We start from the raw sequence: 20,887 nt of genomic DNA, 5'->3' as shown, positions 1-20,887 counted from the left end.
CTGGCCTGTACCACAAATAGTATGTGATATCATTAACGTGTGGTGACAGTTACATGGTGTCGATCACTTCTACTGGTACCCGATAACGAACAGAACAACCCGGTTTTTTTGTGTTGTGTTGCTTACCGCTGCGCGTTGGAAAGCGATCTTCCGACGGCGCAATTTGAAGTTTTCCAGCAAAGAACCGTCTACACGGATCCCACACTTATGAGACAGCAGCATTATTAATTATTATGCGCACAATTCTCCGACGTTTGCCGATCTCGACTTTTATTGATTACGCTATGTAAATTATACCAAGATGGGTTATACAAATCTCACTCGTTTTACTTTAACTTGTATACAGGTAAAATAAGTATGTTGTGATGTCAGTGTTCATTGGCCAACTGTATCAAAAATCCAAAAGTATTCGTACATGCCGGTGGTGAATAATATGTACATGCTTGCATATTCCAGATTTTATTTTTATATGTAAATGGGTATTGGACTGAGCGTGCTGAAAGTATTCAGGATGAAGTACTGCTCCATCGTTATCGACGGCAGGCGGACAGCTACAACATCGGGGCTGGATCGTACAGATACAGTTCCGCACCGATCGGATATCCCGGTATACTTGTACTTCACCCGTTTTCCTAGTGGTACATTTTTCCAGCAAAGCAGCATGATTACGCTGTTTGAAGTATTAAAAATATCAGAACTAGCCTAGATATTAGATATATACATTTCGAAAAAACGTTTACATGCTCATAATTCTAACGCTGATAAGAAGATTAGTACATTAATACAATATAATAACTGGTACAATGTAGGAATGCGTACGTTTAACTTTTAACAAACAAGAAAACTATCAAGCATATCATGAAAGACCGAATGAACTGTTATTAATTTCAACCTCTATGTATTTTGCCGCGCAGATACACGTTACCAAGACCGGTCGGCGTATAATTCCGCTGCCAGCAGCCGGCGCTCTTCCTACACGTACGATTATTCTCAAACGTCGTACTCCAGAAATGCTTCAATGAATTACGGAAGTGATAGTTATTACGAAGCTGAGCGTGGATATGCCGACTCAAGGAATACTTATTCCAATTACCAATACCGCAACTCGTCGTACACCCAGGGATACAATCGCGGACGTTACCGGAAGCCGGAATTAACTTGTCCAAAGTGTCCGGACTGCCCACCGCAGTGTCCATCCACTCCGGCGCCGGCACCGGCCCTTCCACCATCGCCGATCCAAGACTACCAAAATCTGGCCAGTGCATGCGATGATGAACTGATTAATGAATGCTCCTACTCATCAGCACCGTTTCGTTGTACGGATGACCAATGCACCGCAACCGGTATAATTAATCTGTATATAAACATGGCTACCTAGCACTTTACATACGGCTGTCCAGTAATTTCAAATGATTATTTGCAGCGGAAGCCGGTGTTAAAATACAGATATTCGCGCCCCAGAATCTCAATGTCTCCCAGTGTCTGTTCCACAAATTCAATACTGAGGTCTTTGCCTTCACCGTAAGCGCTGCACATGCCGATGCTGTCATTAACATTATTAATTTAATTTTCCTGTGAATTCGCCTTAAGATTGATGTTAGAATATTGTTTTTGTACAGGTTTGCCAACGTCCAGCACCTCACTGGCAGCGGTACGATCTCAGCAAGGACTGGCAGCAGATTATTGACTGTCCGGAGTTGACTGACCCTCAGTGCCTGACAATTTCCAATGGGCAAGCCACTGTGTTTGATCCTCGATTCTGTACGAATGTATGGTCCGTCAAACAGACTATAGTGCTACACTGTAGTTTGTATATCAATGATGACAACGGGAACCCGCTGGCTTCCACTGCTCTTGAGGTAAGTAGTAATACTGGACTTAAGTATATATAATGTGCCAATAAGTAATAAAATTTGATGCACCCGTACTTTATGATGCAGTCATGGTATGTTCAAATTTCTTAATCGCAGATTACCGTCAATCCCGATTGTCGCTGCTAACCATACGGATCAGCTACGCTGCGGTGATTATAGGGAAAATATGTTTTTTGTGAACATATGAGTTCCTGCTTTGGATGGTTATGACCTTTTTACTGTGAAATCCGAGAGCGGCTTACATTGTAGGTTGCGTGGAACTACGCCTGATGTTGGACTACGGCAATCGTATTAATTTTATCGTTAAACCATGACATATTAATTTTGTGCTGAACGGATTTGGTGTTATAATTATATTTTGTTTGTGAGTGAGTGAATATCTATATACTTTTGTGTCGAAAAAGACAAAATGGCTCACAGCATTCTGACTCTTGCATTCTGTGATTTCCGTCAACCTTATAATAATAATTACAGTATTACGCGCGAGAACTATGCAGCTGCGAATGCTATAGCGTACCCTGTAGGAATATTTCAGCATCAAAAAGATTCGCTGCATTTATTTTGTGATGGGATGCATTTGGTTCCATTTTTATACAAAGTAGTATCTCTGGTCACGGTAAAAAAAGCTAGATCCTGTTGCTTTTCCTATCATGCTCGTCAGCCAAGTTAATACGGCGTTAGAGACAAGTTTTCACCAGTAAGTTACGAGTAAGTTTTCACCAGTAAGTTTTCACCAGTAAGTTCGTATTATCCCAAACGTACCTTTTTTGCCGGTTGACCCCAGCAATCTGGTCATAACGGCGGCGGAAATTTTCGTCGCTAGGCCGTATAAAACAATTCCTGCATTAAGGAAGCACAGGTAGCTTCTTCATCGATCGTTAAAAAAAAGCGAGTAGAGCAGCGAACGCCGAACGGCATACGTATTGTACCTCACCCATATTCCACATAGTCCACAATCAGAGATGTTATCTGTGATTGTGGAGCAAAACACAAACTTTTCCATTGACCCGATTCAGCTTATCCAGTCTGCTGCATCGATAATCGAAAAAATTGAAAAATAACAATTTGCCTTAGTCGCCACTCGGCACCTGCGCGATATGCCTTTTTTTAACAGAGTCATCTAAGCTTTTTGGAAACTGGTTCTTGCAAGTTTAGCGCAAACTATCGCAAAGAGACCGCTTTTTAGATGTTGTTGTAACCGGAAACCAGTGGTTTATTTTATTTCGAAAACACTAGGACGAGGGAATATTCGATGGAAGAACTCATGTCTTTTTCATGACTTATTACTGACACATGTTAGCACGTATTCTGTACAATCAAACCGGCTAAAGATTCTTTCTCTTTTTTATGTCTTATGCTAAGTAATTTGCATGGCACTGTTGCATCGATGATGGCGGAGTATGATCTTCATCGTGAACCCCATTTCCGGTCGCTTTTTGTCTTGGTAAGGTGACGTTAGCTCAGGTGCTTTCCGTGCCAGAAGGTGATCGAAATTACTTAATTAAACATCAATGCATCATACAATACATTTCCTTAGATAGTGATTTATCTGCTCATGATCGTCATCCAGACGGAATGTCATCCGTACTCTGCATCATCCAAAAAGACCTGTCCCACGTGCGCAGCCTGTCCGCCACCGTGCGCCGCCACGGCAGCATCAACACCGCCACCCAACACCTGCCAGGATAACCCATGCTACCTTCGTTCGCTGCCGTTTCTCTGTTCAGCCCAGCAATGCCAAGAGTTCATCAACAGTACGAACGGTGAGCTGAGTAATGAGTATGACTAAGGAGTACATTGATTATCCATAATAGAGCAATATTATGTCGTGATTTATGTCCAAGAGACCGCATTGATTAATTCGTAATTTGGTACTATATATTGTTAATACTGTAATATTCGGTCGCCATCAAAATAATAAAGTGCAAGCGCAAACACACTATGTCATAGCTCAAATTCAAATATACAGTATATTATATCGATCATGCTGTTTAATTGATTTGCTTAGTTAGTTTAGAAGAAAAACAGTTACTGTAGTTTCCCGGCAATAAAATACTTATTCACGCACAAGCTTATTAACACATGTGTAACGCAGGGAACGGAAAAGCGATTATTGTCGACCTTCCCGATAAACTGTGCATAACAACGTGCCAAATGCAGTGGTACAATAACAACGGCTTCATGATCCATCGATTTGGGGTAGAAGATTTTGTATCCCACAATCAGTACCTCGGTGGTTACTTATGAACTAGGAATGATAATATATTCTTATTATTAAAATAAATTATATTAAATATGAATTAAAACAAATTACTGTAATTTTTTGTATTTAATATTAACTGGTATTCAAACAAAACAACATATATATAAGTATTAATTCACTACTTACATTGTTCCTTGTACATACCCGAATTATGTGGTGGAAACTCCGTAATCCACCATAAATTTTATATATTTTTTATTTTCCGGATCGGACTGACACGCAGCTGGCATTCGGTTCAAATTGTTCTGTGTAGGCTTGCACACGCTACAAAGATCTGGCGGTGCTGGTAGGACAGTTTCCTAGCGGTGCCCAGTCCACGGTTTCCTCGTACCTAACGTGCGGATCGGACTATGGATTCTCAGCCATCGCCGATCAAATCTTCTACGCACGAGCCAGTGGCAGCCCGTATTATCACGAAGACACCATTTTGCAGTGCACACTGGCATTGTATAACACGCCGGTGAATGAACTGTATGCCGCGACAGATTTCAAGGTGGGTACGGGGGATGTTGCAATATGACCTTCGACCTTTGAGCGTACCTATACATTTAGGCTATATTTTAATTAATTAAGAGCGGCGACATCTACATTGTAAAATGTGCGTGTTTGACGTTTTTCGTTCTTGTCATGCACTAAGCCTTTATCCATTCTGGGTTCTTTTATTTCCAGATGAACATCAGATACGTACCTGAGGACCAGTGCGGGAAAGTCTCCAGCTGGTAGAATTACCAGCAACCCACCGACCAGTATATTTGATTGAACTTTCAGTTACCCTAATTTTGATACATGGTCTGAATTACGTTTCGGCATTGCTATGTACTAGTACTTGGATTCCAGGGATGCAATACGTGCGCGAACAGATCTGCAGGGCGGAGCTCGAATCATGATTGTTCTTAATTTAATGTAACTGTAAGCTTTCATTGTGTGGTAATGCAATTGTTTTGGAAAAGAAAAGTTTTTCTGCCTGAGATTGTACCGCTAAAATACTAGCACTTTGCTAACTGGTCCACATTAGTAATATATTATCGTACGTACTAGTAATTTTGTTCCAGATGACTTTGCCCCGTGAATGATCAAATCAACAAAAATAACACTTTTATTTTAGAAGTCTTATCATGATAGCCCTATGACTGGGAATTTTAAATTATTACAACCGACTTATAGACATTGTATAGAATATCTGTATCGATAAAAATTAATCCGCATCAGTGTTTCCTCCTCATAGCATACTTTATGGCGATGCAGATGATGGAATTATTTATATGTAACAAATGTACTTATTCATGACATACGTAGAACACTACATTTTTAGTCATCGTAAAAAAATTCAAAATAAAACAATTAGCAATTTTAAAACTGGATGGATATGAAGCTTACGATCGTTTGACTAAAGCTGACTACTTATCCAATATGCAGTACCACAAGCACCGTTTTGCCGGGACTGCCAGTGTCGATCACATCTAACTGATAAATTATGCAGAACAACCTGGTTTTTTCTTTGTATTGTTTGCTCCTTATTGTGCGCTGGGACGTGAACTTTCAATTGCGCAATTCGAAAATTTCCTGCTGAGGGCTTCCGTGCGGATTCCATACTTGGAGAAGGCACTATTATCAATCATTATGAGCCTGGGTATAGTGAACTACTCAGGTTATTACACTATTGTTGAATATTGATGATCAAGTTACAGTTGCTCCAAGATGAATTACACTAATTTTATTTTGACGTGCATCGAGGTAAAATAAATTTTATATATATTAAATTATATAAATACAGTACGTTTACCACCGGCTTCAGACGGCGGCATCGTTTAAGATACGTCAGAGTTCTAATTCTGAAAGTAATCTAGGATAGTAGTGTGTGTCTGCATGGCAAATAATTACCTGCTTGCACTACAGATTTTAATTCTGTGCATTAATGAATACTGGACAGAACGTACAGAAAGTTTTCGGGATGAAACTTTGCTCCATCGTTTTCAAAGGCAAACGAACAGCTACAACAACGCGGCTGGATCGTACCGATACAATCCCTTATCCATTGGTTATCCCGGTACGCCGTGTACGGCACACATTTTTAAGTAACACAATTTTCCGGAAATTCCATAATTAAGCAAATAATAAAAGTTCTAAAACGTTCAAAGCTATTAACGTGTAAGTATACGTATGTCGAATCACTGTGTGTGAAGCAGTGGTGTCACAATGAATAATGTTTATACATACTTACTTATGATCATAATATTGACTAAAAGAAAATTGACTGATGGTACTTAATTACGTTACATACGCGAAACAAACAAGAAACTAACTCGGTATACGCATACCACATGAAGTACCTATGGAAATTCTGACTTTCTTAATCTTCTCTTGACTTGTTGTGTAGAAACACGTTACCAAGACCGGTCGGCGTATAATTCCGCTGCCAACATCCGGCGCTTTTTCTACCCATACGATTATTCTCAAACGTCGTACTCCAAAAATTCTTCCGTGAATTACGGAAGTGATAATTACTACAAAGCCGAGCGGGGATATGCCGACTCAGGGAATGCTTATTCCAGCAACCAATACCGCGACTCGTCGTACGCCCAGGGATACAATCGGGGGCGTTACCGGAAGCCGGAATTAACGTGCCCAAAGTGTCCGGACTGTCCACCGCAGTGTCCATCCACTCCGGCGCCGGCACCGGCCATCCCACCATCACCGATCCAAGACTACCAAAATCTGGCCAGTGTCTGCGATGATGAACTGATTAACGAATGCACCTATGCCTCGGCACCGTTTCGCTGTTCGGATGACCAGTGCGCCGCCACCGGTATTTTACACACACGACTGCATAATATGATATTATGCGATACGCACACGGTCAATAACTCCGAATAATTGCTTGTTAGCCGACACCGGTGTTAAAGTGCAGATTTTTGCACCCCAGAATCTCAACGTCTCCCAGTGTGTCTTTCGCAAATTCTTCGGTGATCTTATTGCATTTGACGTAAGCCCTGCACCTGATGACATTGTGTCATAATAAATACCAAAATTAAAATATATAAGGTTTTGTTCATGGTCTGTTGCATGGGAGTGCAAATGTATGGCTACCCGTAGTGTTACTTGCAATTGTTTTCGTAGGCTTGTCAGCGTCCAGCGTCAAAATGGCAGTTAAACGACCTCAGCACTCGCGGGAGTATCGACTGCCCGGAGATGGCCGATTCTCAGTGCCTTTCTGTAATGGGCACTACGGTCTTTGTCCGGGATCCCCGTTCCTGCACCAATCTGTGGTCTGTTAGCCAGCCGACAGTACTGCACTGTAGTTTGTCCCTTGCGGACTCCAACGGGAATCTGCTCGCTTCGACCGGAATTCAGGTAAATAGTAAAATAATACTATTTGCATAATATTACGTACTGGGCGGTTTCGGTCCCATGCTATTAATGCAGAACTAAATGTTGCTAGTTGAATTTTTAGAAAAAATATTCTTTTCCATGTTTAACTGTTGTGCAGTTGCACTATATGCATTGCAGTGTATTATAACGCCAATTCAGACAATGTAAAGCAGTTTTCGTGCAGTCATAGGCGAGCTTCGCTCAATAAAAACACTCCAATGAAAAATTTGTCCCAATTAGCATGACGTGGGACCGTGATGAAAATCTGTTTTATTGTAGATTACCGTCAATCCCGATTGTCGCTGCTGACCATACGGATTAGAAAATTCAAATTCATCTTCTGCAAACGTGGAGATTTCTTAATTTGGATATGTCTGCTCCTCTAATTTTTAGGTGCATACACATAATTATTTTGATTGTTGTACACGTGTACTTGTACCTGGTAATTATGACGTCTGGCTTCGGCAATCATTCTTGCACAGCAAAGTTACGCATGTTTAATGCAACATGTTATTTTGTTTGATAGTACGAGTAATTCAGTAATTACTCGTAGCGAGTACTTTTGTACTGAAATATCGCTATAAAAAACAGGATGGCTCACAATGCTTATCGTATGCATTTTGTTCACTTCTCGCACTACTTAGTATTCAGCTGTAGCATTCTAAAAATATTTCAGGTAGGGAATTCATTGATCTCTCGCTGCAGTACCTTAAAATTGTTAGTTAAGATGCTTTCTGTTTTGATACTGATAGTCTGACTGGTGAAAAAAAATATAAACAAAACAAATAAAACATTATAAATAAAACGTGGAATCGACATCATATCGGCGTTATTAAATAGATTAGTACCGCTGGTTCTGGGACTGAAAACCTGAAACTCGTTGGTCTTGCCTCGCTGGCTGAGGTGAACGCACAAACGGCATTCTCACAAAACAGCGCATCTATTTTTTGTCCAGTAAATTGTCGGCTTTTATAGTGACCTTTAGTCGCTTATAACTGTATCGCACAAACGGCTGCATCGCGGAAGTACAGTACCGGGAATTTTTTCAAATCAACGAGCGATCATTGCTGCCCATCGACACAACTAGTTAACCACAAAAGACGTTATGCAAAGGGCTGCGATACTCAATATGCAAACACAAGCACAATATCGCCCATCGATGAGTTGTGTAGTTTCCAACTGTTAATCTCCAAATGCCGACTGCACGTACTCTTTTCAATCATAGCTTCATGTTTATACTTTTGTTGTTAACACTGTATATGCTAGACTGGCTACATTATGGCTGATTGTGAACACAACTGTATGCGGCATTTCCGGTCACTTGCCACCATGGTAAGATGCAGCTAGCTAAAAGTTATCCGTGTCATACAAACGTTTAAGGCTCACCCTTGGTACAAAATGAATTGTGTATTCATGTTCATCAATGGATACACAATTCATTCTGTAAGGCTACGTCGTTGTACGTTAGATAGCGGTCTTTCTGCTCATGATCGTCATCCAGACGGGATCTCATCCGTACTCTTCCTCATCCAAAAAGACCTGTCATACGTGCGCAGTCTGTCCACCACCGTGCTCTGTCACAGCACCATCAACACCGCCACCGAATACCTGTCAAGATAATCCATGCTACTTCCGTTCGCTGCCGTTTGCCTGCTCAGCCCAGCAGTGCCAAGAGTTTGTCAACAGTACAAACGGTCAGTCAGTACAGTCGCTATACTTGATACAATTTTAATTATCATGTTGTGAATTATCTATATTTCCCAGGTACCGCTGTTTTTTTTACTATATGGTCTAAGCTGTTTATCTAAATAATCAACAAACAACAGCAAAAATCCTGGATGCTTATCGCTGCTAAATTTTGCATGCTAGCTATATATACGAAGTTAATAACGTACATGTGTACTTGTACTACAGGAATTGGCAAAGCAATTATCATCGACCTTCCTGATGAACTGTGCATAACAACGTGCCAAATGCAGTCGTACACCAACTATGGCTTCGTGATCCATCGATTTGGGGTAGCGATTTTCCGTAGCTCCTCACGTAACAGATAAACATTCAGTTTACACTCTCCCATAGTCTGCCCGCGCTTCCAAATATCATTACTTAGACGGTTATTACCTACCTAATTACAAATGTACTATAGCTCCGTACTTACGACTATTTTACGTAATTTCACAAAAATATATGCAGTATGTACAATACTAGAATAAACAGTCTTACTATAGCTGTAAGAACTGGAAAAACACAACGTCATCACGCTCGCATACAGCAAGCACTGCTGTGCATTGTGCACTATTAAGCTTATCACCGTTATAGCTATTAAGAATGTAACAAGAAGTGCAAGCGCAGGCACACTACGTTACTGTTAAAATTTCAAACATTGAAAAAACAACCAAAATCTCTATCCACCCGTGGGTTAAATGGTAGCGTACTTAACATGCAGCCGTAGCGTTTCCTTAATAACAGCCAAACTGAAACGTTGTTTAAGAAAAGCAGTAGGTGCGCTTCTCCAGTCAGGTCACAGAATTTTCCGGCCCATAAAGTGCAACAATTCGCTTAAGCTGGACCGAAAACGCATAAACGTTTCAACCACTAAAGGATAGAAGGGTATCGGTTTCTAAACTTACCCGTATCGCTTCGCGCTTTCTGCTAGGTGGGCCACCTGCCAGCTTTTCAGGCTCCTTGGATAAGTCGATAAAGTGCACCGTCTCCCACTATTGGCATTCCTTGCTGGACAGGAATCAGCGTCATACCATCAGGTCTTGTCCCGTCGTTTGATAAGCCCACAGGTTCAACTATTTTGGAAAACCTGCTTTCGCAACAACTTTTAGCGATGCTGTTCATTTCCTGTGTCGCCCAGCGTCCTTTTGTTGATTTAAGCTTATCATAGTTCCACAGATTTTGTTGTCCTTTTTATGAGATATTATCAAGTTTTTCTCATCATAAGATTTGTGATATTCCAAGAGATCATACTGAATATAGACATTCGTATTTGTGGGGCTAGAAATAGAAGAGATGCTGAGAAAACAGAGTTAACAGACAAAAACGCGCATCTGTCACCATGGCAGCCGCCCTCCCGTGCATGACATCAAACGATAGGTTACCATTCTTTTCTAGAGTTGAGTTATTTTATGTCCACAAAAGTCATAATGCATATTTTTTCAAGTTTGTCTTTATCATGCATGAATACTTAAATATTTTTGCTTTCCAATTCCAGAGTAGAAAAAAGCGTTTGTTGTGTAGGCTTGTACACGCTACGAAGATCTGACGGCGGTAGTGGCGCAGGGAACGTCTGCCACTCCCCAACCAGTGATTAACTCTCTTATTCGGTGCGGATCGGACATCAGTTTTGGTGCATTCATAGATCAGATCCTCTACTCGCGTATCAGTATGGGCAGCCTGCATTATTACGAGGACACCGTTCTTCAGTGCACGCTTGAACTGCATAATAATCAGCTGAATAATGAATTGCTCGCCACGGCAGATTTCAAGGTTCGTGCACGCCAAGGATAAACCCTGATCTTTAAGCAGTATAAAATAAGTACTATAGGATAAACTCTGAACCTTTCAGAAAGTATGTTTGAACGTAATAATCTATTGGCAAATGACCTGCAGAACACCAAACAATAAACATATATAAGTTGACCTTTACTTATAATTAAGAGCTGCGGCATCGAGGACTTCATATTTACTTTTTGGCATCCGTGCCGGATATTATCCCTTTCACGTTTTGTAATACCTAAATTTCCAGTATCTGACATGAACAATTTTGCCGGGTTGGTTTCTTTCCAGATGATCATCAAATACGTACCCGAAGACCAGTGTGGAAAAGTCTCCAGATGGTAGAATTATCAGCCATCGACCAGCCTAAATGTTTTTGCCTCCTTTTAAATTGCCATTGTTAACATTTGGTGCGATTGGCATGCCGCCTGCCGGTGAGGCCTATTATAGGATTTATGTAATTCCAGTAATGGACGAAAAGATCTGATGGGCCAATCATAATTCTTGATGTAACTTATGGTTAATTTAATTTAAATATAACTATTTGCTGGAAGGTGTCTTAATTTAGTCCTTATTGTGTTATTATTCAGTCAGTCTTTATTTCATTTTGAAGCAGGAGATTTCTGTTAAGTGAAACTGCACCGCTAAAACAGGAACCGCTTTGTTCGATGTCAAAAATACAGTACCCACACTAATAACGAGCAAACAATCAGCTTATTGTAACTATCGCTGAATCGCCATTTTGCCATCGATATCTTACCGTGTAAATATCAATTATAGCATCAGCACATACAGCTCTGTCGTATAAAGTTTGTTCGTGCTACGCAAATACAGGGTATTTTCAAGCAGCAAGGCACAATAAGGAACCTGACTGACATTAATTAGAAATATACTAATAAATGCCTTAAAAGGTTCGTCAATGTACGAACTATAAAAAACACGTACAAGTATCTCCATATTGCAATCTAGCCTTTGTTTTAGCTGAATTTACATTAAAGAGATATTTAAGAAGCAGCACTTTAGTTGGCGTTTTATGGTTACAATGATCAAATGATCGAAACAATACAGACATAATTATGTTATACACTTCGAAAATGCATGACCAGTTTCTGGTAAATCTGAAAAGTCACCACACTATTAGTCACCATACAAAAATTGCTCGGATGTCATGATGGCAGTGCGGTTTTAAGCTTCCGTTGAGCTTATCTAATGAATTCGCTCAAAAAATCACTGATTGCAAGGATTTCGTACTGTGTTCTGTATCTGTATAATACACCGGATCGATTCCCTTTTATGCGGTTGCCGAAATATGGCGATGTAAAATGGACGCTATGAAATGTTTGGGAGTGCGTGAAAGCGAAAGTTTTGGTGGTTGTCACGACACTGGCAGTATTCCTCAAATCCTTAATTATAGACACCCGTGCTACCCTCTAATTAATTGGTCAAAATTATGCGTTGGAAGGTCTAATTACATTTACAACTATATACAGAGTAGTTACAAATTGTAAGGAACAAACTGAAAATCAGCAGCTCTTGTGAGGAACATCGACGAACAACTTCGCAACCAGCAGCGCCGTTAATACTGGTATTATTAAGTGTTACCGACTTTATTTTCCGCTTTAACTAGGTCTTGGATTGCGATGTGTTTTCCTTTCCATGCACACTTTGCGATGATGCAGCTTTTAAAAACGATACCTACAATATGCGGAGACAACAAGCAGGCCGTTAACAAATGCAAAATATACTAATCACACAATTCTAGAGTAGAGCACGATGAATGTACTCTGTCAAGCACGACTACAAGTTAAAACTAAGAATGAGCAAACATTTTGTTCAAATACGAGTACTCGTACTATCGTTGAATCCGTTGCCTTTTCGCTATCGATATTCTACAGGATAATATACTGTAGAATACCAGCAAATACAGTCCTGCACTCCTGCCCTACATGTAGAATTTTGGTAACGCTTAATAAATATGTAGAAATCACAAACTAAGCGAACCTATGTACAGTATGTTTCCGAAATCAATTGCATGTTGAATGCAGAATTCTATAATAAATCTGCAAATTTTGCGCATCTCGGTGCACTTTGTTGCCGGAATCCGATTTTCTTACATACGAGTATGTGCGAATACAGCTATTTCGCAGCAAATTTGCTGGATAGTATAGCTGGTATAGCCTACGTACACGCATTTGTGACGTGCAGTAACATGCAGTAACGATCCAACTACTACAGCCAATTAATCCAAACTTTCGTAATGCCAAGGTCATGATGAAAGTGTAAGGATATAGACTGATGTTATAGCGGCAGCTATTTTTTGGGTTGATCATATTAACTTTTTATCCTTCACGCAACACCATAAAATATATCACGATGTTATCAAGAAAAACATCACGAGGCGCTTTTTTTGCAAAAAGACGGTGTTATGTATGTGCGAAACATTAACTGCTTCCGGTTGCGCAAGATTTAGTAGTTAGAAATTCAAACTACTATTCTGAAGTACTAACAAACTTTATGAACGCCTTGAGAAACTGGGCGCTAATTTATTGTGCATTTTAAATGAGAACTGAGTTGAATTGAAGTCTGTATATTTTGGAGCAAGACTTCAGCATCGGGAATTGTTATCTAATTATTTGCGTGGAAAATGCATAACGGCATATGCTACTCTACTCTCCTTAGGATACAGGTAAAATGCAATAACGGGTTAATGTCAACCTAAAATTGTTTAGCAGCTACTGGATTTGCCTTATAGAATATGAAACAATGGACTTAAAAGGCGACATTTTTCAAACACAATCTGTTTAATTTTTTATAGATTTTACTAACTATATTCAGTGGATATTTGGCGGAGAATGACCAGAGTGATTCCCTATCGAGCCGTTATCGGCGGCAAGCCGGAGCCTACAATTATCCGGGATCCTACCAACCACCACGGGCACCGTATGCCGGTGAGGCATCTATAGTTACTTATGAATTCTTTAGCCTTGAATACCACCATATCAAATAAAATTTCAGGGTCAGAGTACCGTAGCCGTATGAACTACAAAGTCCGCACCAGTAACGACTACGGTCCTGACCCCGATTATAATTCCGATCGTGACAACTACGACACCGGACGGTACAGCTCAAAGGTCAACTACTATGAATCACCGGCGTCCGGCGCATACAGTTCTTACGACGGTTCTTACGATCGCAGTAACGCCGACTACAGCAGTTCATCGCGTTACGACAATACCGGCAGCATCAGTTATCCACGCGGAAACCGGACATTGAACTACGACCGGAATGACAATTCGTATAATGGCTACGGAAACCGAAATGATTACTCCTATAACGACAACCGCAACTACGGTCAACGCCTGTCCTATTCCAATAACACGTACGGGTACAACGATGCGTATAATAACTATAATTCGAAGGATTATTCTCGCTCGGATTACGGACGGCAGGGATCGACAGCGTACACATCAGGAAGATCTTCATATGGCCGTAACGACTACAACCAGTATACATCCAATTATCGCAACCGGAGTTATGATAACAAGTACAACTATAAGTACGACAACACCTGTCCCAAGTGCCCGGATTGTCCGCCGGCCTGTAACGCAACCAACGTAACTACGACCACCCCGGTGAATTCCACAATCCAGGATTTTACGCAGCTATCGGATCTCTGTGATGAGACTTACATCAACCAGTGTGCCATACCGTCGGCTCCGTTTCGCTGCACAGCTGCCGAGTGCGAACAGGCCGGTACGCACGCAATACTAAATAGACGTACGTCTCAATTTTGTCTGATTGGTCACTGGTGCTTTTGCAGCATCGGAAGGGTTACCCATAAAAATCTTCTCCCCGGGACAGGTCAATGTCTCCCAGTGCGTATTCCGGAAATTTCAGACCGAGCTTTTTACCTATGACGTAAGCAACTAGCAATAAAGTCTATAAAATTTTAGCCACTTTTTATTTATGATGTAAGCAACAAAAAGTGTATGAACGTTTAGCCGCTATTTAGTTATGACATAAGTAATAAACATGCGGAAAGCTTCTAGCCGATAATAAGTTAGTTTCATATCTTTTCTTTGAATGATGCAGGTGTGCCAGCAGACTGGTTCCAGCGCTAACGTTCTAAACTTGACACCGGACAACCGGCAGAATATCGACTGCGTCGAAACAACCCAGGTGGAGTGTTTATGGGCCCAGAAAGGATCCGTCTATGTCCGCGATCCGCAGCTGTGTTTCAATCTCTGGTCGCTGACGCAACCCGTCACACTGCACTGCTCTTTGTACATTTGGAACGATTCGGGACAAGTTCAGGCCTCGGAAGATGTCGAAGTAAGCTACTGAAAATAATGATGGCTTTCCATTAAGCATGAAGCACCCTTAATTACTGTCGTTGAAAAAATTCATTCAGATATCTGTGTATCCGAATCCGGAATTAATCAAAATAATTTGCAGATCAATGTCTTTCCCGATTGCCGGTGCTGATACACTACGAGGAGTCACCATAAACCAGAACCCCGGAAATTAGCGTACCGGTTGCGCCGGTTATGTGTACACGATGTAGATTTTGCTGCACAAAAGTTTTTCTGTTTACTATGTACCATAGCAATAATTGTCTGCTTTGCCCGTAATTTTGTACAATGCGCTGGTTGATCTTATCTGCATTTATCGAAATAAAGATAATGCCGTACATGCAGCGTTTGCGGTGGTACACTTATACTGTGGATCACAAAATCAGAGCAGCAAAACGCAGTACTACGTATCAAGAAATCACGTGGAAAACGACGGTTTAGTTACAGCACAACATGTACGATAAAATTGCACCTAATGTAATTTTCTTTATTCCCTGGTTACGGTTACGAAAAATCAAAAAACTAATATAAACACACGATTAACTGCCTTATTTCTTCATAAAAGCACAATATTGTAAACAAATACAGAGTACTTCGTATATAAGACAAAATTTATCCAAGGCCTATTCCGCGATAGTCTCTGATAGAAAGTATTACTCAGCTGTTCTTTAACAGATAAAGAGGCGACAAAATTATTTTAAAGAGTGAGTATTACTGAAATGCGATCCTTGTATAATAAAGGGTATATTATAATAATAGACGCATTAATCAAACAATATCAATATGAAAACAAATTAACTGGACGTTGCATGTACGATCAAAACGATACGACGAAGCCACCTACAAAATATGTCGAGTAAAATTACAGAGCACTAAGAGTATAGATACAAAGATAGCGTGGTAATGAGAATCAAACTTATGAGATTGACCTTTGCTCATTTTTTTACTTTTGCATATATGCGTTAACTTCCTGCACAAGCGTTACGTCTTACGCACATATGGTCTTCATCTTGATAATCCAAGACGTAACAAAAATATACTTTTTTTAAATTTTTTGTAGACTTTTGTTGCACAATTCACGACACAATTTTTAGGTCAACTTTAACTATCCTTTCGGCGGGTGCGAATGTATTAAGCGGTGCAAGAAGTACCTGCATGTTTCGATTGGACTTATTAATTGAATTTTGTGCAGAATCACAGCAATAGTATTTTAGTTTATACGGCATTTCCCTGTTACGAATAAGCAAACGATCTCAGTGATACGATTCCATCAGTTGCCCACCATGGAGAAAAATTTGTGGATGAAAGTGCTCTCTGTGCAACCGGTAAGTACTAGTGTAACAACGGATGCAGAATTTGTTTAAAGCAGAAAAAGGTTATGGCTTACTAGTTTTTCTAAACTAAAACGATACACTGCGCATTTTAACTGTGTGTGTGCTGCGTAGTGTAACTTTAAATATATTGCATTTTCTAATTGGCATTGTTTCGTTAAATTACAAAAACTGGCAATCTAACACAAAGTTTTTTTTTTAAATTGTGGAATTAAGCAAAATATTTGCAGATATTTTGCCTAGTGATTGCCTTGGCCTCCTTCGCTGCCGCAGACGAGCCAGTAGCCCGCGTCCGTCGATCGTATTACAATAACTACAACTACAAAAACTACACAAAAACCAGCTCCAAGACCTGCCCGACATGCGCCGCCTGTGCTCCGCCCTGTCCGGCCTCCACTCCGGCGCCCCCTCCCTCAACGTGCACGGATAATCCCTGCTATTTCAATTCATTGCCCTATGCTTGTTCGGCAGAGCAGTGCGCCGACTTCATCAAAAGCGCGGGCGGTACGTTATAGTAGACTGCAAAATTTCCGGCAAAGTTAGTTTAATCGTGTACACACTTTGTGTATGCACCGTGTTATACTGTATATGTTCCTATAAAAAATTGGCCGTTGTAGACAAGGCTGACCTTGGCAGAGCTGTTATTGTAAACCTTCCCGAAGAGGTCTGTATTACGACGTGCCAGCTGCAACAATACGGCACCGCGACTACGGACAGCGCGTTCCTGCTTTACCGTTACGGGGTACGCTCTGCTTCGACATGTGCGGTTTGAATTTACTATCAATTTTATATGACATTACTCACTGCGCTTAAATCCCGGAATCATGTGTATAAGCAGTTAGCTGTCTATTACTGCATGATTAATCCGGATATAAATAATTAAACAGTTAAAAATTAATCTGATAGGCATGTACCAAAACCGGTGACCTTTCTCCTGTGGTTAGAGATAACCTCAATACCGGCACAGCCCCTTCGGATAACGTGGTGTCATCGTTGAACTGCGGGACTGAAACGTGTTTGGCCGCCTATGTCGATACTATCTATGTTAAATCTAACTGTGCGACACAAACATATACAGCCGATACCACGCTCCAGTGCACACTGCAGCTTAAAAAGGGCACCGATTTACTAGCCACGTCAGATCTTACGGTGAGTTTCGGCACGGAATCGGATGTTTGTTAAATGTCCAGTCATGATACAGCTGTACATAGTTGTGGGATTTGCTTTATAGGTGAAAGTCCAATATGTTAACCCCGCTGACTGCGGAATACCCACGGCGTAAATGCTGTTAACCAGCCAACTAAGTCCACCAAAAGTAATCAGTCCAGTCGTTTTCCAACAAAATCTCCCTCATTTCTGCATGCCTTATGTTACTTTTATTTTTTATTTTTGTACAAATAACGAGTTTTTAAGTAGTATGTGAAATCGATTATTTTTCCAGGTTGCAAAATTAACTGGTCTAACGGTAAACTAAATGGCAAACTAGCTCAAATGCAATAAACTGAATGGCAGTCGCTGATTTCTGACAGAAAACAATTCCGCGGGCGTTTTCGACGCTTTCATGGATTAGAGACCTTTATGTTGATTGCAACCTTTCATATATTCATATCGTCATAAGATACACGAAACAACAGCATTGCCATTTAGCTAATTTATGTATTGAAGGCAAAAATGAGTTAAAAAAGTTGTACAAGAACATAGAAAGTGGTGCGCAACGTGCAAAAACAGTATAGCGATTGTATAACAGAATTTTGTTTATTTTAACGAGGGCGGTGCAGGTGTTTCGTAAGTTCGTAACTGATAATGGTGGTTACTAATTACAGTCAGCATGCCGACAATGTGTATAGACATGTTTAGTCACAGTGTACCTGTGTGAGTTGGTACCGGCTATGCCACGGTTTCACGTATAAAAACATTGTGATAATTATAAAAGAAAAACCCGTACATTTCCGGCTGTCGCATCCATCACAATAATTCAATGTACAGCAAAAGTACAGACCAAACTTCCGTGAATAAACTCCGGACGGTACCGCCGGCAAGACATCGTTCCTGTGCACACAGAGTACTGCGATTTCACAAATCGAACGACTAGATACTATATTTAAAATGTTAGCAGAACATTCACAAATTCACAACTATCAAAAATTAATGGTAAGTCAATAATCCGCATATCGAGTACAGATACACACGGAATGCGAGCTGGCAGGTGATTGAGGATAATATTCACTCTGACTAGTCTGATTGCATAATTATGTAATAAATCCATGTACAGTATGTTACACAGGCGAAGGTATTGTGCAATACGTGTTATACATAATTATTCCGGTGTACTAGATCCATTATTACTGGTCCACAGTCCCTCTGGTCAACGTACTGGATTTTTAACTGCAAAGAGAACCAATTTAATATCAGTCAAACTCTCACAGTTATTGTATGTCGATGGCGTTGCAAATAATGACGAATAATGTAGTAACATAATGATTCTAAACACGATCGCAGTAAAACTTTACCCGAAATTGCGCTGTGGCATATAATTCACCATTCATGGTTTGTGCATTAATCAGCGATAAAGTGCACTGCAGCACGGTATCTTGGCTGTACATGACGGGATTGCAGTTGTCGGTGGAGTAAAACAGTCCGTAACCACTAGCTTGAAAGCATTGATCAGCGCCGCATTTCAGCACGGACACCACGTTGGGCTCCTGACCGTTGACCGTGATGTCCAAACGTTCGTACCGTGTACACGCCTTAAAACAGGTTCCTCTCTTGTTAATATTCTGATTCCATAAAAGAATAATATAGAGAACCTTAGGAGTTGCCCCTTACACCAAATGCATACAGGCCGGCAACGGGTTCTGTCCCCGACAGATCTTGCAGTTGACACGTGGTGACGCACAGCTCTTCCGGAAGATTGACGATCACTGCCTTTCCATACTCTACATTGACAAAGAAAATTTTACTTTGCGATGCACTGCAGAACAGCACCAGTGGAAACTGCTTTTGTACGCGTAACTAATTATAAGATCGTTTACGGATAAGTATGCCTCTGTATACCTTGCTTTGTGCCGTACGTGGCGCGATGTTATTGTGTAAACATTATTTACAAGCTTCTCTCCAAATTCGTATGATATCATCATTATCCTGAGAGTATATTTACCGCCAGTTTTCGCCATGAAATCAGCGCACTGTTCAGCCGAGCAAGCGTATGGTAAGGAGGAAAAATAGCAGGGATTATCGGAGCAGGACGACGTCGAAGGTACGGTCGCCGGCGTCGCTGGACACGGCGGTGGGCAGGTCGCACATGTAGGACAGGTCTTGGGAAGGGATTTGGTGTTGTTGCTACTGTAGTAAGTAGACAACGAGCGGCGCATGCGGGCACGCAGTGCTGCGCGGTCCTCTTCCATCGAGCCAGCGCCACATACCGTACTGATTGAGAAAAGGCAAAGGATTATTACCTGCAAATTACGATTTATGTGAGTAGTTGTGGGAGGTAAAACAGCAACTGTGCACATACAGGGCACACTATGCAATGTCTACTACAATAACTGCAGAAAATACTATGACTGACAACGACTGTACTGTACCGGCATCCGGCCATAAGAAAGGCAGTTAATCCTACGGAAATTCCCTTCCATTCGCGAAAAGTTTAAAACAGTTTTAAAACCGCGAAATTTTTAAATTATCATAGAAACAAATGGTTTTCTGGATTCAGTAATATGCAAGAACCGGCATCTTATCTTAAGGTAAAAATCAAACTGGATGGTTTACTCAAGATGAATGGGATTGTATAAGTAATAAATTCTGAAGGGTATCGACTGACGACCATGCGACACATGGTTATTTTCGAATTTTCAAGGATACCGATCGAACAGACTTTGCGAGCGGGAGCGAGTCAAATAAAAAAATCGTGTTTCCTTCACAGATGACATGCAGCTAGCGCGACCAAGTGGAATACGGGTAAGGTGCGTATCCGTTCGGCGTTCGCTGCCCTTTGTTTTTTTCTTCCGACCAATTCTTTTATTGCTACGTTAGCTCTTGTTAGCCTTATGCAGGGAGTGCTGAGGACATTGCATGGTGTAAGCAGAAGAAACACACCGCAAAATGTACCTGAATTTCCACCATTATAATGCGACAATTCTATTGCAAGGTTACCAACGTTCCCTTACTGAATTGGCAGTTTTGCTGGATTCTCGT

The 20,887-nt window shown here is 40.8% G+C and overlaps 7 protein-coding genes across 8 annotated transcripts; 6 read left to right on the top strand and 1 right to left on the bottom strand.

Annotated features, from left to right (window-relative positions):
- Window positions 1-233: 233 nt before the first annotated feature.
- Window positions 234-2,149, top strand: LOC129589903 (uncharacterized). Its single transcript, XM_055484808.1, has 6 exons — window positions 234-346; window positions 457-607; window positions 915-1,343; window positions 1,424-1,521; window positions 1,620-1,859; window positions 1,971-2,149. The coding sequence occupies exons 1-6, from the start codon at window positions 302-304 to the stop codon at window positions 1,998-2,000; spliced, it is 993 nt and encodes a 330-aa protein (XP_055340783.1). The 5' UTR covers window positions 234-301; the 3' UTR covers window positions 2,001-2,149.
- Window positions 2,150-2,966: 817 nt separating this feature from the next.
- On the top strand, window positions 2,967-5,136 carry LOC129589867 (uncharacterized). The gene is made up of 5 exons (XM_055484765.1): window positions 2,967-3,318; window positions 3,412-3,637; window positions 3,970-4,073; window positions 4,391-4,630; window positions 4,807-5,136. Exons 1-5 carry the CDS (start codon window positions 3,229-3,231, stop codon window positions 4,858-4,860), a joined length of 714 nt encoding a protein of 237 aa, XP_055340740.1. The 5' UTR covers window positions 2,967-3,228; the 3' UTR covers window positions 4,861-5,136.
- Window positions 5,137-5,766: 630 nt separating this feature from the next.
- On the top strand, window positions 5,767-7,843 carry LOC129589902 (uncharacterized). The gene is made up of 6 exons (XM_055484806.1): window positions 5,767-5,871; window positions 6,034-6,184; window positions 6,515-6,943; window positions 7,023-7,120; window positions 7,255-7,488; window positions 7,786-7,843. The coding sequence occupies exons 1-6, from the start codon at window positions 5,836-5,838 to the stop codon at window positions 7,813-7,815; spliced, it is 978 nt and encodes a 325-aa protein (XP_055340781.1). The 5' UTR covers window positions 5,767-5,835; the 3' UTR covers window positions 7,816-7,843.
- Window positions 7,844-8,662: 819 nt separating this feature from the next.
- Window positions 8,663-11,723, top strand: LOC129589876 (uncharacterized). 2 transcript variants are annotated; one of them, XM_055484775.1, is made up of 5 exons: window positions 8,663-8,838; window positions 9,008-9,200; window positions 9,421-9,524; window positions 10,753-11,001; window positions 11,302-11,723. In XM_055484775.1, the coding sequence occupies exons 1-5, from the start codon at window positions 8,785-8,787 to the stop codon at window positions 11,353-11,355; spliced, it is 654 nt and encodes a 217-aa protein (XP_055340750.1). In that variant the 5' UTR covers window positions 8,663-8,784; the 3' UTR covers window positions 11,356-11,723. The 2 variants fall into 2 exon arrangements, with proteins under 2 accessions (XP_055340750.1, XP_055340749.1); XM_055484774.1 differs by having other exon boundaries at window positions 8,975-9,200.
- Window positions 11,724-13,496: 1,773 nt separating this feature from the next.
- On the top strand, window positions 13,497-15,700 carry LOC129589814 (probable serine/threonine-protein kinase clkA). Its single transcript, XM_055484694.1, has 6 exons — window positions 13,497-13,696; window positions 13,826-13,958; window positions 14,026-14,763; window positions 14,831-14,928; window positions 15,103-15,342; window positions 15,466-15,700. Exons 1-6 carry the CDS (start codon window positions 13,655-13,657, stop codon window positions 15,493-15,495), a joined length of 1,281 nt encoding a protein of 426 aa, XP_055340669.1. The 5' UTR covers window positions 13,497-13,654; the 3' UTR covers window positions 15,496-15,700.
- A 702-nt stretch (window positions 15,701-16,402) lies between these two features.
- Window positions 16,403-18,208, top strand: LOC129589873 (uncharacterized). The gene is made up of 5 exons (XM_055484772.1): window positions 16,403-16,687; window positions 16,924-17,197; window positions 17,311-17,435; window positions 17,600-17,842; window positions 17,925-18,208. The coding sequence occupies exons 1-5, from the start codon at window positions 16,646-16,648 to the stop codon at window positions 17,973-17,975; spliced, it is 735 nt and encodes a 244-aa protein (XP_055340747.1). The 5' UTR covers window positions 16,403-16,645; the 3' UTR covers window positions 17,976-18,208.
- A 498-nt stretch (window positions 18,209-18,706) lies between these two features.
- Window positions 18,707-20,460, bottom strand: LOC129589891 (uncharacterized). The gene is made up of 5 exons (XM_055484793.1): window positions 20,278-20,460; window positions 19,851-20,148; window positions 19,520-19,629; window positions 19,204-19,440; window positions 18,707-19,078 (listed from the first exon to the last, which is right to left on the bottom strand). Exons 1-5 carry the CDS (start codon window positions 20,326-20,328, stop codon window positions 19,001-19,003), a joined length of 774 nt encoding a protein of 257 aa, XP_055340768.1. The 5' UTR covers window positions 20,329-20,460; the 3' UTR covers window positions 18,707-19,000.
- Between the last annotated feature and the right edge of the window lie 427 nt (window positions 20,461-20,887).

Source organism: Paramacrobiotus metropolitanus, unplaced genomic scaffold (assembly GCF_019649055.1).
Source record: "Paramacrobiotus metropolitanus isolate TYO unplaced genomic scaffold, Prichtersi_v1.0 Parri_scaffold0000037, whole genome shotgun sequence".
Taxonomy (NCBI): domain Eukaryota; kingdom Metazoa; phylum Tardigrada; class Eutardigrada; order Parachela; family Macrobiotidae; genus Paramacrobiotus; species Paramacrobiotus metropolitanus.
This window is presented reverse-complemented; position numbering and strand designations above follow the sequence as displayed.

Excerpts from the sequence above, each read along its gene's own strand:
- LOC129589903 (XM_055484808.1), top strand. The coding sequence starts at position 302 with ATGGGTTATACAAATCTCACTCGTTTTACTTTAACTTGTATACAG. Across the intron at positions 347-456 it reads TTACTTTAACTTGTATACAG|ATTTTATTTTTATATGTAAA; the intron begins GTAAAATAAGTA and ends TGCATATTCCAG. Across the intron at positions 1,522-1,619 it reads CTGAGGTCTTTGCCTTCACC|GTTTGCCAACGTCCAGCACC; the intron begins GTAAGCGCTGCA and ends GTTTTTGTACAG.
- LOC129589876 (XM_055484774.1), top strand. The coding sequence starts at position 8,785 with ATGGCTGATTGTGAACACAACTGTATGCGGCATTTCCGGTCACTTGCC. Across the intron at positions 9,201-9,420 it reads GTTTGTCAACAGTACAAACG|GAATTGGCAAAGCAATTATC; the intron begins GTCAGTCAGTAC and ends CTTGTACTACAG. Across the intron at positions 9,525-10,752 it reads TCGTGATCCATCGATTTGGG|GCTTGTACACGCTACGAAGA; the intron begins GTAGCGATTTTC and ends TTTGTTGTGTAG.
- LOC129589891 (XM_055484793.1), bottom strand. The coding sequence starts at position 20,328 with ATGGAAGGGAATTTCCGTAGGATTAACTGCCTTTCTTATGGCCGGATG. Across the intron at positions 19,441-19,519 it reads CCGGCCTGTATGCATTTGGT|GCGTGTACACGGTACGAACG; the intron begins GTAAGGGGCAAC and ends ACCTGTTTTAAG. Across the intron at positions 19,079-19,203 it reads ATGCCACAGCGCAATTTCGG|TTAAAAATCCAGTACGTTGA; the intron begins GTAAAGTTTTAC and ends TTCTCTTTGCAG.
- LOC129589867 (XM_055484765.1), top strand. The coding sequence starts at position 3,229 with ATGCTAAGTAATTTGCATGGCACTGTTGCATCGATGATGGCGGAGTAT. Across the intron at positions 3,319-3,411 it reads TCCGGTCGCTTTTTGTCTTG|ATAGTGATTTATCTGCTCAT; the intron begins GTAAGGTGACGT and ends ACATTTCCTTAG. Across the intron at positions 4,074-4,390 it reads TCATGATCCATCGATTTGGG|GCTTGCACACGCTACAAAGA; the intron begins GTAGAAGATTTT and ends TGTTCTGTGTAG.
- LOC129589814 (XM_055484694.1), top strand. The coding sequence starts at position 13,655 with ATGCATAACGGCATATGCTACTCTACTCTCCTTAGGATACAG. Across the intron at positions 13,697-13,825 it reads CTACTCTCCTTAGGATACAG|ATTTTACTAACTATATTCAG; the intron begins GTAAAATGCAAT and ends AATTTTTTATAG. Across the intron at positions 14,764-14,830 it reads TGCCGAGTGCGAACAGGCCG|CATCGGAAGGGTTACCCATA; the intron begins GTACGCACGCAA and ends GTGCTTTTGCAG.
- LOC129589873 (XM_055484772.1), top strand. The coding sequence starts at position 16,646 with ATGGAGAAAAATTTGTGGATGAAAGTGCTCTCTGTGCAACCG. Across the intron at positions 17,436-17,599 it reads TCCTGCTTTACCGTTACGGG|GCATGTACCAAAACCGGTGA; the intron begins GTACGCTCTGCT and ends TTAATCTGATAG. Across the intron at positions 17,843-17,924 it reads TAGCCACGTCAGATCTTACG|GTGAAAGTCCAATATGTTAA; the intron begins GTGAGTTTCGGC and ends TTTGCTTTATAG.
- LOC129589902 (XM_055484806.1), top strand. The coding sequence starts at position 5,836 with ATGAATTACACTAATTTTATTTTGACGTGCATCGAG. Across the intron at positions 6,944-7,022 it reads TGACCAGTGCGCCGCCACCG|CCGACACCGGTGTTAAAGTG; the intron begins GTATTTTACACA and ends ATTGCTTGTTAG. Across the intron at positions 7,489-7,785 it reads TCGCTTCGACCGGAATTCAG|ATTACCGTCAATCCCGATTG; the intron begins GTAAATAGTAAA and ends GTTTTATTGTAG.